Here is a 14463-nt window from a genome sequence, read left to right as displayed (position 1 = left end):
TGCCTTTTTTTTTAGAAGGAGGGGGGGCATGGTGAAAAAAGTTAATGTGCTTTCCTACAATGTGCTCATTTTCTGCCAACAGTCTGCCTGCCTAGAAACTCCTGGGGCAGAACATGGGAACCCAGCAGCCTCAAGACCAAGAGATCTAATATTTTTCCCTTGTAGCTCAGCTGGTAAAGAGTCCTCCTGCAGTGCGGGAGACCTGGGTTCGATCCCTGGGTTGGGAAGATCCCCTGGAGAAGGGAAAGGCTACCCACTCCAGTATTCTGGCCTGGAGAAATCCATGGACTATATAGTCCACGGGGTCCCAAACAGCTGGACACAACTGAGCGACTTTCATGACAAATTTTAACCACACAATATTCAACAATTTTGTTTGCCCATGTGTTGAACACATCATTGATTTCCATTTTCCTACTATCGTCCAAAACACAGAAAATACTCCATCTGAGGTTCTGATCAACAAAAGATAGCCAGAATTACCTCATGTCAAAAGCCTAGAAAGGTGATATCTTAGTTAACCTACATGGCTTCATCAGGGAGTAAATTTACAATTGCTATTAGACTTTTCAAAATAAGGACATTAGTCCCCTGATGCCTATTACTCCCCATCGCATTCTCTCAAGCATAGAAATAAACAGAAAATAACTATGCTCCTAATCTGTTTTACCCAGGATCATTCTTGAAGACTGAGGCTAATGCTTTTCCATTTTTAGTTTCCAGCACCTAGAACTCCACCTTCTCTGTACTCTCCTTCAAATTCAAACATCCCTCTTCAAACATTTCCATCTAGTTTCCATTACAAAACTGCCTCTCACCAAACACAACACATTCACACCCTTCCTAAAAAAAAACAAACAAGGACTTCCCTGGTGTTCCAGTGATTAAGAATCTGCCTGCCAATGCGAGGGACATGCGTTCAATTCCTGGTCCGGGAAGATTTCACACGCAGCGAGGTAACTTAAGCCCGAGAGCCTGTAAGTCACAACTATGAGTCCATGGGCTTCAACTCCTGAGGCCTGCACGCCCCAGAGGCCACCCTCTGCAACAAAAATGCCACCTCCACGAGGGGCCTCTGCAACGCAGCTACAAGTGTGCAGCAAGGAAGACCTAGCACAGCCGAAAATAAACAAAAAAAGTTTTAGAAAAGGAATCAAAAATCAGCTGACAGACCAGAGAGAACCCCTTCTCTGCCATTTAACGATATCTATGTGTCCTCGGGGAAAATGCTTAATTTACCCTCGGGTTTCCAATATTAATAGACGTCATAGTCACAGAAACCCTTTGCAGAACTGGGGGAATTAGTAAGTATACAAGGTGCCTAGCCTTGGGGCCCGGCATGTATAGACTTTCAATAAAAGGCTTACTATACTATCAGAGATTTATTCTGTTCAGAGATGGCAGTTATACACTCCCTCTGAGATTAAGAGGATTTCCTGTTTCCTTTGATTGGAACTCTATGGGTTGAAAAACATAATTAAGCTAGACATTCTCAGAAAGTACATTTACATTAATATTAATTAATGCAAACAGCTGTTTGAGAAAGCCAGCCAGATAAACCTGCTTCTTGGTCAGGTGTGAAATCCTATTGTTCTCAAGTTATGAGTCATTTAAGTTAATGATGTATTCCACTAGATACTGTCAGCCACCAAAGAACCACAATTGTACACAAAGAAATTGCTTTCGAGCAATGCCATACCCACTGTCACACACAGACATTAAAACTTTATAAACAAAAATCAGTATCCTGTCCTCAGTATAAGAACAGCAAACTAAAAATTAAGTAACATTAACAGAGATCCAATCTGGAGAAGCAGGAGACAGTCAAGGCCCATAAGCCCAAGGTCCACACGTCCTCCTGCCTGACTCCTAATCCCATCAGGTACCACCTGCCTCTGGGCTCCTGGACCTGCCTCCAGGCTCTTGCTATCCCCTGTCATAACTACTGTTTACTTCTCTGCCTGGAGCACCAGAACTCAAAACTCCTTGAAGGCGTGGCATGGAGAGACTAAACCATGGTTATTTGGCCCCTGGTACATTTTTCAGCAACTCACAAAAGTCTACTACCTGAATGCCCTATTCCAGTAAACTTTAGTCATCACAACTTTACTAAGAAGTTGTATTAAGACTAAGAAAACTAAGTATCTGCTTAGTACTCAATAATGAACCATATTTAGGCTCTCTAACTTCCAAACAACTATAAGATAAGTTTGATGGCACACCTTTGCCACAGGTCAAATGATTACTGTTACAGAATTTCCCCCCACAGTGCTCTGAAGCCCTGGAGTAGACGGGGAGGAAGCACATGGTAAGAGCAATCCAGGGTCCAAAGTAAAAGGCACCAAAGCAGGCGGACACCAAGATGGCAATGTGATTGAACATGCATATGAGATTTAGAAGCAGGATGGTAAAGAGGGTGAACTGGGTGAACTTTACAAAATCACCTGAGCCTCAGTTTCAACACCTGTAAACTGGAGGCACTTTAAGATCAATCTTCCAGCTCTAAAATGCATTTTGGATCAAAATTTCCTTTGATGATTCCAAAGTCTGTTCAGAGTATGGTTTTTACAGCATCCCCTTTGCAAACCTCAAATATCAGTGCAGTGATGAAACAGTTAATTAACATTTCTGGACGATACAATGCCTATTAAGCAAATATTTATTCTAAAAAATATTATCTTTTTTTCAGTAGACTATTATTAACTGTGTAGGAAGATGCCTTGTAACAATTTCCAAATATTATTTTAAAATCCATAGAACTAAAAGGTCAAGTACTCAGAAATATTAACAGAAAATAATTTAAAAAGCAAAAGGGAACTGGTGCCAGGGTTTGAAAAGAAGCTGGAACTTCTAAATGCCTGCTACAAAAGAGTAATGTCTGCACAATCTACATTTATAATTGGATATTTGCTGCTGATATAGCTGTCTTTAACAGCTAGCAGGAGGCCTGTGTGGTACAGCAAAGAGTTAACCTGAAACAACGACAAATCAACTTGCAAGGAAAAGCAGAGTGACAGTGCATGGACTGCTGCGTTCCTTGTTCTTGTACTATAGCATTTAGATGCCTCTATTAAAAAAAAATAATAACCAGGTGCATTATCCAAAGTTCACTTACTAGGGACACTAACAGTTGTCTGTCCACGGCAATTTCATTTCTGTTTTTTACACAAATCATCGCTTGCAAGCACTGATGTTAAAAACAGAAAAACAGTCTAGTACACAGTGGCTATAAATGCCAAATCAATTTTCAGCAGATAATAAAGTCCATGTTTTACAATCAGCAATGTACTGTTTTACTACCCAAAAATGTAAGCTAATAATATATAGCTCTCCTAAATGGAAAATGCAGATATGCTGTTTAAAAAAAAAAAAAGGGCCGGCTGTGAGAGGATGGATCATTTCTGCAGGGACCTTCTTAAAGCTATGTGTAAGTGTTTTGAAAATATCACATGATGTGGCCATGTGTTAAAAATTACAGCCAGTTAAGTTCTCTGCTAAGAAAAATATGTGGGCAATTTATGAAATGCACTCCAGGATGGGGATGTCTTAAGTAAAACCAGATTTTGAAAACAAACCTTTTTTTTTTGGAAACTTGAACTTAAAAAAAGTTCCAGTCACATCTGGAGAGCAGGACCACTGAGAACATTGAGAAAGGGTGGTCTGACCTAATGCTAGCCATCTTCTGAAAGAACAGCACTATTTCTGAGCTACACAGACTGTGCTCACTTATTGTCCTTTTAAGGCAACAGTCCTGAAAGTATTTTGTAGGTCAACATATGTTCTTTGATAATATTATACCAAGATTGATAAAAATATAAATGTTTCAGAAAGCTCAGAGCCATCTCCTCCTGAAATACTGTAATTCCCAGAGTCTCCTAGCCTTCTCATAAGCAAGCATATTTCCTCCCTTAAACACAAGGATCTAGTTGTTACTAAGTGACAGGCAGTAAAATGATATTTCCTTATATTGAGTTAAATCATAAAAATAGTATCATCTATTTCTTTAAAAGCACCTATGGTCTTCTCTTCGACTTTTCATGGTTCCTTTTGAAATAGCATGTTATCAATAGCTAAAGTGTGTTTGTTTTTTAGCTTTTTTTAAATGGACAAAGTTATAAAAACACAGAAACTAAGACTTTACCTACTCATCCCCACAGACTGATATATCTTTGAATAAATTCAGTCTGTGTACATCTATTTCCAGGGATTTCCCCCATTTTTATGAAAAAGGTCCTAGATCTGAGAATCGTTACATCAAGTTTGGACAACCAGGAGCCAATTCTGACACCTGAACTATGGAATAAAGATAATGGTGATGAAGATGATGATAAATGTTAATATATATCTAGAATAGTGACAATATCAGTACCAGAAATACATCCATTTAATCTTGTACACATAACGTCTTACTTAAAAATAAAAAATCTGTCCCAGATGGTAAAAATGCCCATTAATATAAGTACATACGTATGGACAAAAATATGCTAAAAACATCATTAAGAGGTAGTCCGTCCGATAGTAGTGGTTAAAAAGTGCAGATGGGTGTCAAAAATAGCCAAGTGTCAGAACTGCTCAAGTATCACCATTCTGGCACAAGCGTGTAGTCACAGCTGTTAATATGTTCTCTGCATCCAAGTACAAGGTTTTTTAACACAGTCGATGAGCAAGAGGCAGTGAGGGACACTGCCCACACCTCAGGTTACCGCTTTAGAACTAGTCAGATATTAACGATTAAAACACACTTACCAGTGACTCTAAAACCCTAAATATGGTTCAATGCATTTTAAATAAGGATGTTTCAAAGAATACTTTAAAATCATGTCATTAATATGGGATGGCAAGGGTCCTACCTAATCTCTCACTTGTCATCATTCACAAATGGCTTTGGGTTATTATGCAGTTCTGTTTTACCAAACAAAATACAGACTCTACAAAATGCTGATAGATCAGATCACTTAACACATATTTATTAAAAGCATAAAAACAAGCTAGATTTGACTGATGACATAAAAATCAGATGAAACTATACAACACTCAGGCTAAATAAAAACCACGAGCACTTTTTCACACAGCTTCCACACCACATACTCAATGCACATTACATCTTCAGCTGCTTGGTGCATATAAATCAAGATGAGTGCTGAAAGAGTTAAAATGACCTTTCAAAGACCTCAGTCACTGTCTCTGTGAAAATTGATTTTTCCCATCTTTCAGCTACATACATCCCTCGTCCACAGAACTAATGAAAAGTTGCAGTTCGGCCACAAATGCACCCTTGCTGATGAGGACTTACAAGACACATCCTAGAGGGAAAAACATTCTTCAAACAACTGGCAATACCTACACACAAGTGTGGTTGCAGAAAACTGGCAGATACTGTTTCAAAACACCATCTGGGAGGTGTACAAACTCTGTGACCAAGCACAGCCTCTTCTGCCTGTCCTGCCCAAAAAACCCACACAAATCAGCCAGCTGGAGGATCTCTCTCTGCCTTGTCTTTTTAATCTGAGATCTGCTACTCAAAGTAGGCAAAGGGCAGTCCAAATCATTCCTGAGAATAACAGAAACACCCTTGCCCTACACACAGGCTTCTACCAAGCTTCTCTGTTCTCAAGCAGAGCCTTCACTGGCAACGATCACAGAAACACTCTGGGCTCCAAAAATAATATTTTTCAGAGGAAATTAACATACATTAAATTTCCAGGACCACAACAGCGACAGTAATTCAGCAGACTTTCTATCATTAACCGATTTCAATTATTTGCCTGATGACATCTCAGCGCTGTAATTTAGGACAAGACTGAAATCATCCGGAGTCCCTAAAGCTCCCTTCACTTTCTCTGACATAAACAGTTTTCGAAAGAGACCTTATCCCAGGGTTCCACCATAATCTGCACACTCCCTCCACAGATGAAATGTCCAGGACACGAGGTACAGATGACAGTCGCGAAATCCACAGCAGAAAACATCCCTCTTACTTGAAGCTAAATCCCTCCAGTGAATTGCTCTGGCCAACAGATAACGTGGCCGGACTTGCCCTGTCTTGAAAACACACCTCCCACGTCTTAAAAGCGAGGCTTCCACCCCCTGGAGCTCTGGACCTAGATTCTGATGGCCCTTTTTGGACGCCACCATCCACCTCGGTCACTCCCCCAGCCTCTGCCTGCCCACGTTAAGATACAGCCCGCTGTGGGCAGAAGGTTCTTTTCCGAGCAGTAATGAAAAGTAAGCCTGCTTCCTTTGACAAACCACAGAGAGAAAGCGGAACGGGGCTCACTCACCGGGCATTCCTGAAAGCAGCGTCCACACCGAGAGTGCTCTCTGTCTCCTAAGAGGAAGCGCGCGCGGGGCTCATGCCTCCCGTCCCGGAATCGGGGGCCGGCAGAGCGAGGGGGGCCGGCAGGGGGCCGGGGCGCCGGAGCCCGAGGCGGGGTGCTGGGCGCGTGCGCCTGCCAGGCGGGGACAGATGGAGAGCTGACACTCCGGATTGCACTTGGAGCAGAAATGTGGATGATGACAGGAGCACATGTGGCCTTGAACCCAGCCCCGTCTCTCCAGGCAGAACAATGACAGGGACGTGTGGGCCACCCCGGCCTCCCCTTACCCCCTGGCCCTCTCTCCGCAAGTTCCAGAGCACCCAAGAACAGGAAAGTAAAAATGCAGAATGATAAGCTAAATGCTGAATAATTCATTCCCCACCACCACCGCACCCCCCCCCCAGCCCCTTGCAAGTTAACCCTTATCTTGCCGGAAAGAAGAGAAAGGCGACCTGGCCCCTGCCTCCCACAGCTCACAGGGAGAGCTCTCCCTTGCACCTTCACAGGTTAACAACCCCCATCACTGGGCACTTAAAAGAAAAAAAACAAACAGAGGCACGGAGCTCGAAGCTTGTTTATTGAACTGGAAATCCAAAGCAGCATAAAAAACCTGTTCCAAAGACCGTGTAGACTGTGCCAGTTTATCAGATGGAACAAAAGTATCAGAATCATTCCCTTTGTCAGTTTCTCAGGAGTGTGTGTAAAATAGAACACTTTGGAGAAGCAGACGCAGACCACTTTTATTTTACTAGCGTGCTTTTAACCCCCTGGGATCCCTGCGTTGATCTGCTCCAAACATGCTTAGCTTACTCTCCTCTACCGTGCATAGAGATCCATGGGAGATGAAAACAAAATCTTCACTGTAAAGCCTTTTCAAAAGCTGAACAATCATGTCCTCCTGCTTTCTGATTTTTTTTTGCACGCTCTTAAATGTTTATCCCTCCCATGAATAACACATACCCAGCCAGGTTCAATGGACTCTTCCCTATTAAGCTTTAATGGACACCATGATATATAAAACTACGAGCCTTTGTTAGAGTGCTTTATCTAAAGCCGGCTATTTTCCTCTCAGCAGTCCCTCTTTAGTCCTTTGTAAAACACCCTTGCCTCATAGGAGAAACATATGCCTGCCTGCCTTGCGTGCCTTTTCTGCACACACAAAAATGCCAGGCAGAAGGAAAATACTGTTCACTTCTAAAACTCTTCCTCCATTTAACACTGGCACATCTTTCCGAGGTCTCTGTGTGTTTGTTTTAACAACACAGCACATGATGAGACAGAGCCCTCAGCTTTACCTTTCCAGTGGCTGTTCAATCCAGTATAAACAGAAACAACTCCACTCGAGCCTCTGACCAGCCCGCGAGCTCAATGAATACGACAGCCAGGAGCATCCCCCTTAACTCCTGCCCTGCCTTCACAGTCTTCAGCTCGTCCTGTGCCTATTCTACCCTTTCCACATGCTTCTGGCCCTTATCAGATTGATTTTCCCCCTACTTGCTGCCTCAAAGAAACCATAAAAACAAACCCATCTGAAATCAGAGGCCGTGACTCTTGACTTCTGCCTCCTCCCTCTTCCTACACCTCTCGCCAAGAATGCACACAACCTATTTCAAAGCGCGCACACACAGACCCTGCACAAACTAAAAATAGATCATCTCTGCTAAACAGTGCCTATCAATAAGAACTTCTACAGCCCCCCAATAAGAAGTGCTGCTTCACTGAGTGAACCCCTCAAAAATCCATCACTGTCAAGAGACAACTTGTAAAAAGACTACAATTCATAATGATTACTCCACTCTGTCACTAATAGTATATTGCACTCTATTTATGAGGCCAATCTTTTTGTTCATCTTAGTTAGATGTCACTTGTAATGAGGTTCTGTGTAATGGATTTCAGAACAGTTACGCACTGATCTCAAACATTCTTATGACAGAAAGCTTTATAGCAGGCATGAGTGTGATAATCAATTAACTCATGCTGTAAGGACCTTTATGAAATCCAGCATTCTAAATCTGTAGGTTTTCATTCTTAAAGAGAATATTTTTTAAAGCCACTCAATGCTACATGGCACTGATTTTTTTTTTTAATACCATACTTAAGTTAGAAAGAGAACATTTTCACAGTGGGCGAACCCAACTTTCATCAATATGCATGGTGAATCACTTCTAAAATAGAAAATCACAGGAGAGAAATGCAATACACTTGAAGAAAACTGGATTATATCCGGTTTTAAAACTAGGTCTTAATATCGGTACACTGCAAGTCCCTAAACTACAGCTCAGAAAATTGAACTCCCATATGCCATGTGATCATGTATCTTTTCTATGTGTAAAAAAGCTTTTTAAGCTGTTATCTGACTACAGTAATTGCCACTTTAAATTGATCCATGTCAACAAAACCTGGATCCCTGGAGATTCTCACCTAGAAGTCTGGCTGCAGAAAGGGCCTAACAGAGTGTGTGTGCACCTGAGAGGAGGTCAGCATTTTCTCCAAGAACCAGCTTCCTCCTCATCCTGTAAGCCATGGAGGCAAAGCGAAGCACCAACCTCACTTGGCGGTTCTCCCCTGAACAGGGAAGCCTGGATATATAGTTCTATATGCTTACTTAAACAGAAATAATTTTCCCTTTAATTAAAAAAAAAAAAAAGTACAAGGAGCCAAGGTCTCTGGAATCCAAATTGTAAAACAAAAATAGACAATCAAAAACATGATGAGTCCATGTATATACATGAGTGGGAAAAAAGAATATCTATTATAGTTTACTCTGATGCAAAACACTGTCTTGAATTACTACTAGGAAACATATTTTTAAAAATTAAAATATGTCCAAAACAAAAGACTTCACTGCTGACTAAGTATCATCCTTTGAAGAGCCATGTTAGTTAATGCATGTCTTTTAATTAAGAACACTGAGCACTTTCAAGGCAATTATTTTTTAAAGATCGCCATCTAAGAAAATCACTTTCCAAATCAGTAACTTTCGTCGACAACTGAATGCCTGGCTCCCAAAATAATACATAAATTTTTGACAATGTATTTAGCTCCTTCACTAAACGGACATTACATCATGGTATTACGCTAAGGTGTTTTTCACTTGTTTCCAAAACAGACCATCCCTATCTTAGAGACTTTTCCTTAGTTCAAACCTAACTTACCAACAGGGACTAGCAGTCTTCTGAAACTGTCTGCAGTTAAGGAATGCTCTCTACACTGGGGAAGGGAGAGTTTGGGTCTAAGCTTTTCCACAGGTCTTCTCAACTTTCCACTTGCTTCGAGCAGGCTGTTGTGATACACTGTGACTTCACACAGTGGGTATTAAGTGAGTTAATTCAAAGGAGCTGAAACCTCATTGATCCTAATTGAAAGCAATACACCCAACCAAATACCTTCCTACCCCATCTGCTCTGGTCTGCCACCAGCTATTCAATACAAGAGAATTAATAGTTTCAGATATTCTAACCGACCCAATAAAAGCACTCATTTAAGCAGGGCTGCATTAACAAAGTGAAAAAACAAGGGCAAAATGGGTTCAAATGGAGCATTTTACTCCTCGTTGCCTTTAACAAAGCTGAAGAAGGCTGATTCTGACTTTTTATGTGCAAGACTTGATAAATTGAATGAGAAGGCACTCAGTGATCAGCCAACGAGCAGTGATGAATGGTCATTAAGACCCCCCTGCTCTTAGGGGAGCCCCGTCCGCAAAGTGGCGCACCAGCTTGAAAGGGCGGACTCACTAATGTCCAGATTTCTCCGCTTGTTGTTCCACTTTCAATTTCAGACCACTGGCCACCAAATGAGGCTGACATATTGGAAAATAATGTTTTATGGGCGAGTGGTAAAAAATAAAATGGAGGCATTAGCTCTGCTTTCAAATTCAAATCTGCTAGTTTTGTCAGACCCCAAAGGTTTTGATTTTCCACCCAGCTGGAAGCTATTAGTGTTTTCTAAAGGCATCCCACTGACAGGGCAAACCTACCTAATGTGTGAGCTGTTGGGCTATGATGGACCTCTCTTTTGGATGATTTCCTAACTTCTCATCACTTTGACAGTCAATTAAATAGATACAACACCTAATAAAAATGTACATTAATTTGTTTCTGCCACTGAAAGACATCTGAAACTGTATTAAATAAAGGCCCTAATAGGTTGTCTCCTGACAAAGATAAATCCAATAATACTTTGTCTGTAAGAAAAACAAACGGTTTTATGTTTATGGAGTTAGGCTACAACGTCAGATGCAGCCAACCAGAAAGAGATGAGTGGGACAGGGGGAAAAAAAAATTAAGTTAAAAAGTTCAGTGAGGTATTTCATAAAGGTAAGAGGGAATCTGCCACTTTTAAACTCCTTAATATAAATATCAGCTGAAAACAACCAGACACATTCACATTATTTCCCTTCAATATTTCCTTTGGGGGAAAGAGCTGGCAAACACCTGTATCTCCCTTCAGTCAGCCCACAGAGGAGCTCACAAGAACTGTGCTAAATGACAAAAAAGAACAGGAGACACGATGGCCAGCTTGAGAATTTGAAGGGTACATAAGCATCATGGGGTCAAAGGGTTATTTGGGGCTGTCCAAGAGGGCCTAAGTGGGGCAATATGGTGGAATCACGTAAAAGAAACCATGCTGGATAGAGGAAGCTTGTCTTAATAGGCGATTATACCAGACGTCACAGCGGCAGGAAGGCTTCCCTGCTCGCATCTTTTGCAACTAGATGATAAAGCACCATACGAAACAGTGTCTCATGGAGAACACGCCGGATGGTCTGTCAAGAAATCCAACTCTACCGGGCAAGTGGCAGGTCAAGAGCTAGAAGTCATGACCCCTTGCCTTCACCTGTGACATGTCAAACCAGAGGACTCCGGACCCTTTGGTTTCTGTACCTCCAATCCGTTAGAGTGAGTTAATGTGCTCTAAACTGTGATTTGAGGATTTCAATCATAACATACTTTTAACTAATAGCGATGACTTAAGCTGATAAGCCGCAATGTCTGATTTCTTTCTTTTTTTTTTTTTTTACCATCTCCAATGCATAGAGAATACAATGTTAGTTATAACATTCCAACAATTTTTTAGGCACTATATTTGATTCTCAACTCTGGGTGAAACATAATATCCTCTACATATGAATGAAAAGACATGTATCAGTACATTTAAGTATGTAGGGACCATGTATGTGTAGTTCTCTAAAATGAAATCTGTTTAAGATAAAATGGCACAAATAAATAAAATCTGTATTCGTAATTATTGCGAACTGTTTCTAACATTGCTGAGGTCTTTAAAACACTGCAATATACTGAAGTTCTTTCTCACCAACAAGTTTTGATTTTCAATATCTACTATCAAAATAATTCTGAAATGATAAAAGCTTTAACATTTGCATTGTCTGCATGTTGCACTCTTTAAATGCAAGCTCCAAACCCAGCATCATTAAATTCAGATTAATCCACAGGCACCAGCAAAGGGTTAAATTATTTTTAAAACTTTCAAGGAATTAAACACTTCCTTAGTAATCCACAAGGTTGTGTATTAGCTGTATCAACTCTGCCTCTTCATACAAAAGCATTTTCCCATGAAAACAATCATTCTCTACTTACATGTAAAACCTGCCAATAAGGTGCCATTTAGTTTCCTTGTATGCCTCTTACCTACAAAAATCACTCAGATAATATAGAAGACACTCTAACTATACCCATCCCTTACCATGTGACAAGGACTGTAACACTATACGGAAAACCTTTGTTTCAATGTCACCAGCTCCCCATCCTGACTAATGGCTAGTGAGTTTTGTTAAAAGCAAGGGTGATGGCGTATGCTCCAATGAGCTTTCCCCCTCCCAGCAGCACAGACAAAACCCTGCAGCTCTGCTCGGCGCAGGCAGCCATCTGGACAGCTTTCCCTGGAAGCCCAGCCCACGCCACACTGCAGGCAACATCGGAGGCTCTAGAGCTCTGTGGGGCTATTCATGACATACCAATTTCACATTTTCTGCTTGTACGCTTGCAACAATAAATGCTAATGAGGACTATGAATGACAATTTTAAAGACAATAAAAAGGTCTCCAAATCCCCTGCATATGGAGACACTGTTTTCAAAACTTCACCTTCTGTTACAGAGCTTTTGGAGTCCAAAGAAGAAAAAAAGAATAACCTAAGGAAAACAATAAGATGATCAAAGCACAACTGAATCCTTAAGTTTTTGAAAGAAAGCAATCTGTGTCAGCCCAACAGACCACACAGCCCATCACCCCTATGGACAGCCCTGTGAGCACATGAGGTACCTTTATCTTTGCAACCTTTGCTTTCAGCAGACATGTAGCTCAGCAAATGCAATTCCTACAAAACACTGATCTTTTTTCCAGAGTTTAGGAATTTGAAAGGCAGCATTTGTCCAAAAATAATATAATCATCATCATTAATCACACTTTGGCAAAGTGTTTAACATCCCACACATCTTTAACTAAATGTAAATGCAAAGTGGTCCTCTTCTGAAAACATCTATTCTCAAAATAATGCAATGGTTCTGGGTGATGAAACTATAAATCACATTTATGTTCCTCTTTTAATTTTTCTCTATTTTCCAGATCTTCTAAAGCGAGCACGTATTACATTTTTGAACCAGAATAAACAATAAATATTACTTTCAATACAATGAAAGTGCTGAACGATAGAAATGTTTTTGACCTTGATAGCAATTAAACTATTTTTCACAGTAACAAAAATAAAACAAAAGATTCATCTTACTATGAACTGTGTGCAGGGTAGTCTTCTCATTAACACGAATTAAAACACTTTCAACAAAATCCACCAGGTGGAGCAAATACACAGCAATTAAAATTTTAAAAATCCCAGAATTTTTTTCATCATATTTTCCCCCACCACAGGACTTTTCTAACAAACTCTCCATTTCTCTCTCTCCACATTGAAAATTAGTAAAATCTATCCATACATGCTAATTTGCTACCTTTATAAACAAATTCACACTTACACCAAAAAAAGATGTTTAGCTACCACTGATTCCATTAAAGTTTTCATTCCAAAACTGCTTTATTTGTTCAAATAATACCCAGCACAGTGTATATGCTTTTATAACAATATAAATTTTTAAATTAATGTACCACTCTGACCCTACTGGGTTTCGTGGTCATGAACCCCCTCTCCTCCTGCTTCACAAGACCAGGCAGCAAAAGAGAATGTAATTCTGTACATTCTGAAATACCACCGAGCAGTAGTTAAAACCTATAAAACTCAACCTAATTCTTACTCTGTATGGAAATTTCACTTCTGACTTTTACTAAAATTACTCAGTTGCAGACACCAGACTACTAAAATTTTGGAATACTGTGGCTTTTTTTTATCTGTTATACCAAAATGTCCTATTTTGATTCCTGATGATAAATTAACACAAGCCCATGGTTACTAATAAATTTTGGCCATTCCCTTCTCTTTTCTAGAGTAATTCACTTCCTCCCAGTCTCTTCTCTCAGGGATCTGCTTTTCTTCTTACTGTTTTCACCCCACATTTACTGGGCACGCTCAGCACGAGGTACCAATGCCACTTTCTTACTATTTTGCTCTTTAATTCCTGCTGCCACCACCTGCAAGCCACAACTCTCCCCAGACACTTTTCAAAGTCCTCCAGGTTTTTCTCACGTTATACACTCTCTGCTGCTAAGGCCTAATACTGTAACTGGCAGTAACGTTACTCGCACATAAGAAAGCTCTAGGCAGACAGAACTTCCAGAAAGCTGGAGCTTGAAAGAAGGATACCTGAAGTCTGTCAGTGGAAGAGGACCAGTCAGGAATGTTGACTGCGGCTTAAATCATATTTACATGTTTTCTTTTCTTATATTTATACTGATGTTGAAAGAGAAAGACTCTGAAAGAAATGCAGCAGGCTGATACATAAATAAACATGCAATGCCTGAGGATACACATAACACTTATGGCAGAGCTACTTATGCTAGTGCATAATAGATCATGGTGATGCCAGCTCCATCACAAGACGCACCAGGCTAATCCAATTATTTAAATGATTATATACTTTTCGCTGGAGTGGTAGACAAACACATAAAATATTGACATTGCTTCCATAAATATAATATGAAAAATAAGCTTTGAAAATCATTCCTATGAAACTCTCCTC

At 40.4% G+C, this 14463-nt stretch overlaps 1 protein-coding gene across 5 annotated transcripts in view; it reads right to left on the bottom strand.

The window, feature by feature from the left end:
* Positions 1-14463, bottom strand: part of RUNX1T1 (RUNX1 partner transcriptional co-repressor 1) — a 149641-nt gene that overhangs the window by 103499 nt on the left and 31679 nt on the right. Inside the window, exon 1 of one of the 5 annotated variants that reach the window (XM_020907515.2) lies at positions 6282-6601. The exons of the other annotated variants lie outside the window; for them this stretch is intronic. Within the exon in view, the coding sequence (XP_020763174.1) occupies positions 6282-6288 (7 nt within the window). The 5' untranslated portion in view covers positions 6289-6601. Of the gene's footprint in view, positions 1-6281; positions 6602-14463 lie in introns of those variants that run through there. 5 annotated transcript variants of the gene reach the window in all.

This window comes from Odocoileus virginianus, chromosome 15 (genome assembly GCF_023699985.2).
Source record: "Odocoileus virginianus isolate 20LAN1187 ecotype Illinois chromosome 15, Ovbor_1.2, whole genome shotgun sequence".
Lineage (NCBI taxonomy): Eukaryota > Metazoa > Chordata > Mammalia > Artiodactyla > Cervidae > Odocoileus > Odocoileus virginianus.
The sequence above is the reverse complement of the archived record's forward strand: the minus strand, read 5'-3'. Positions and strand labels throughout refer to the sequence as shown.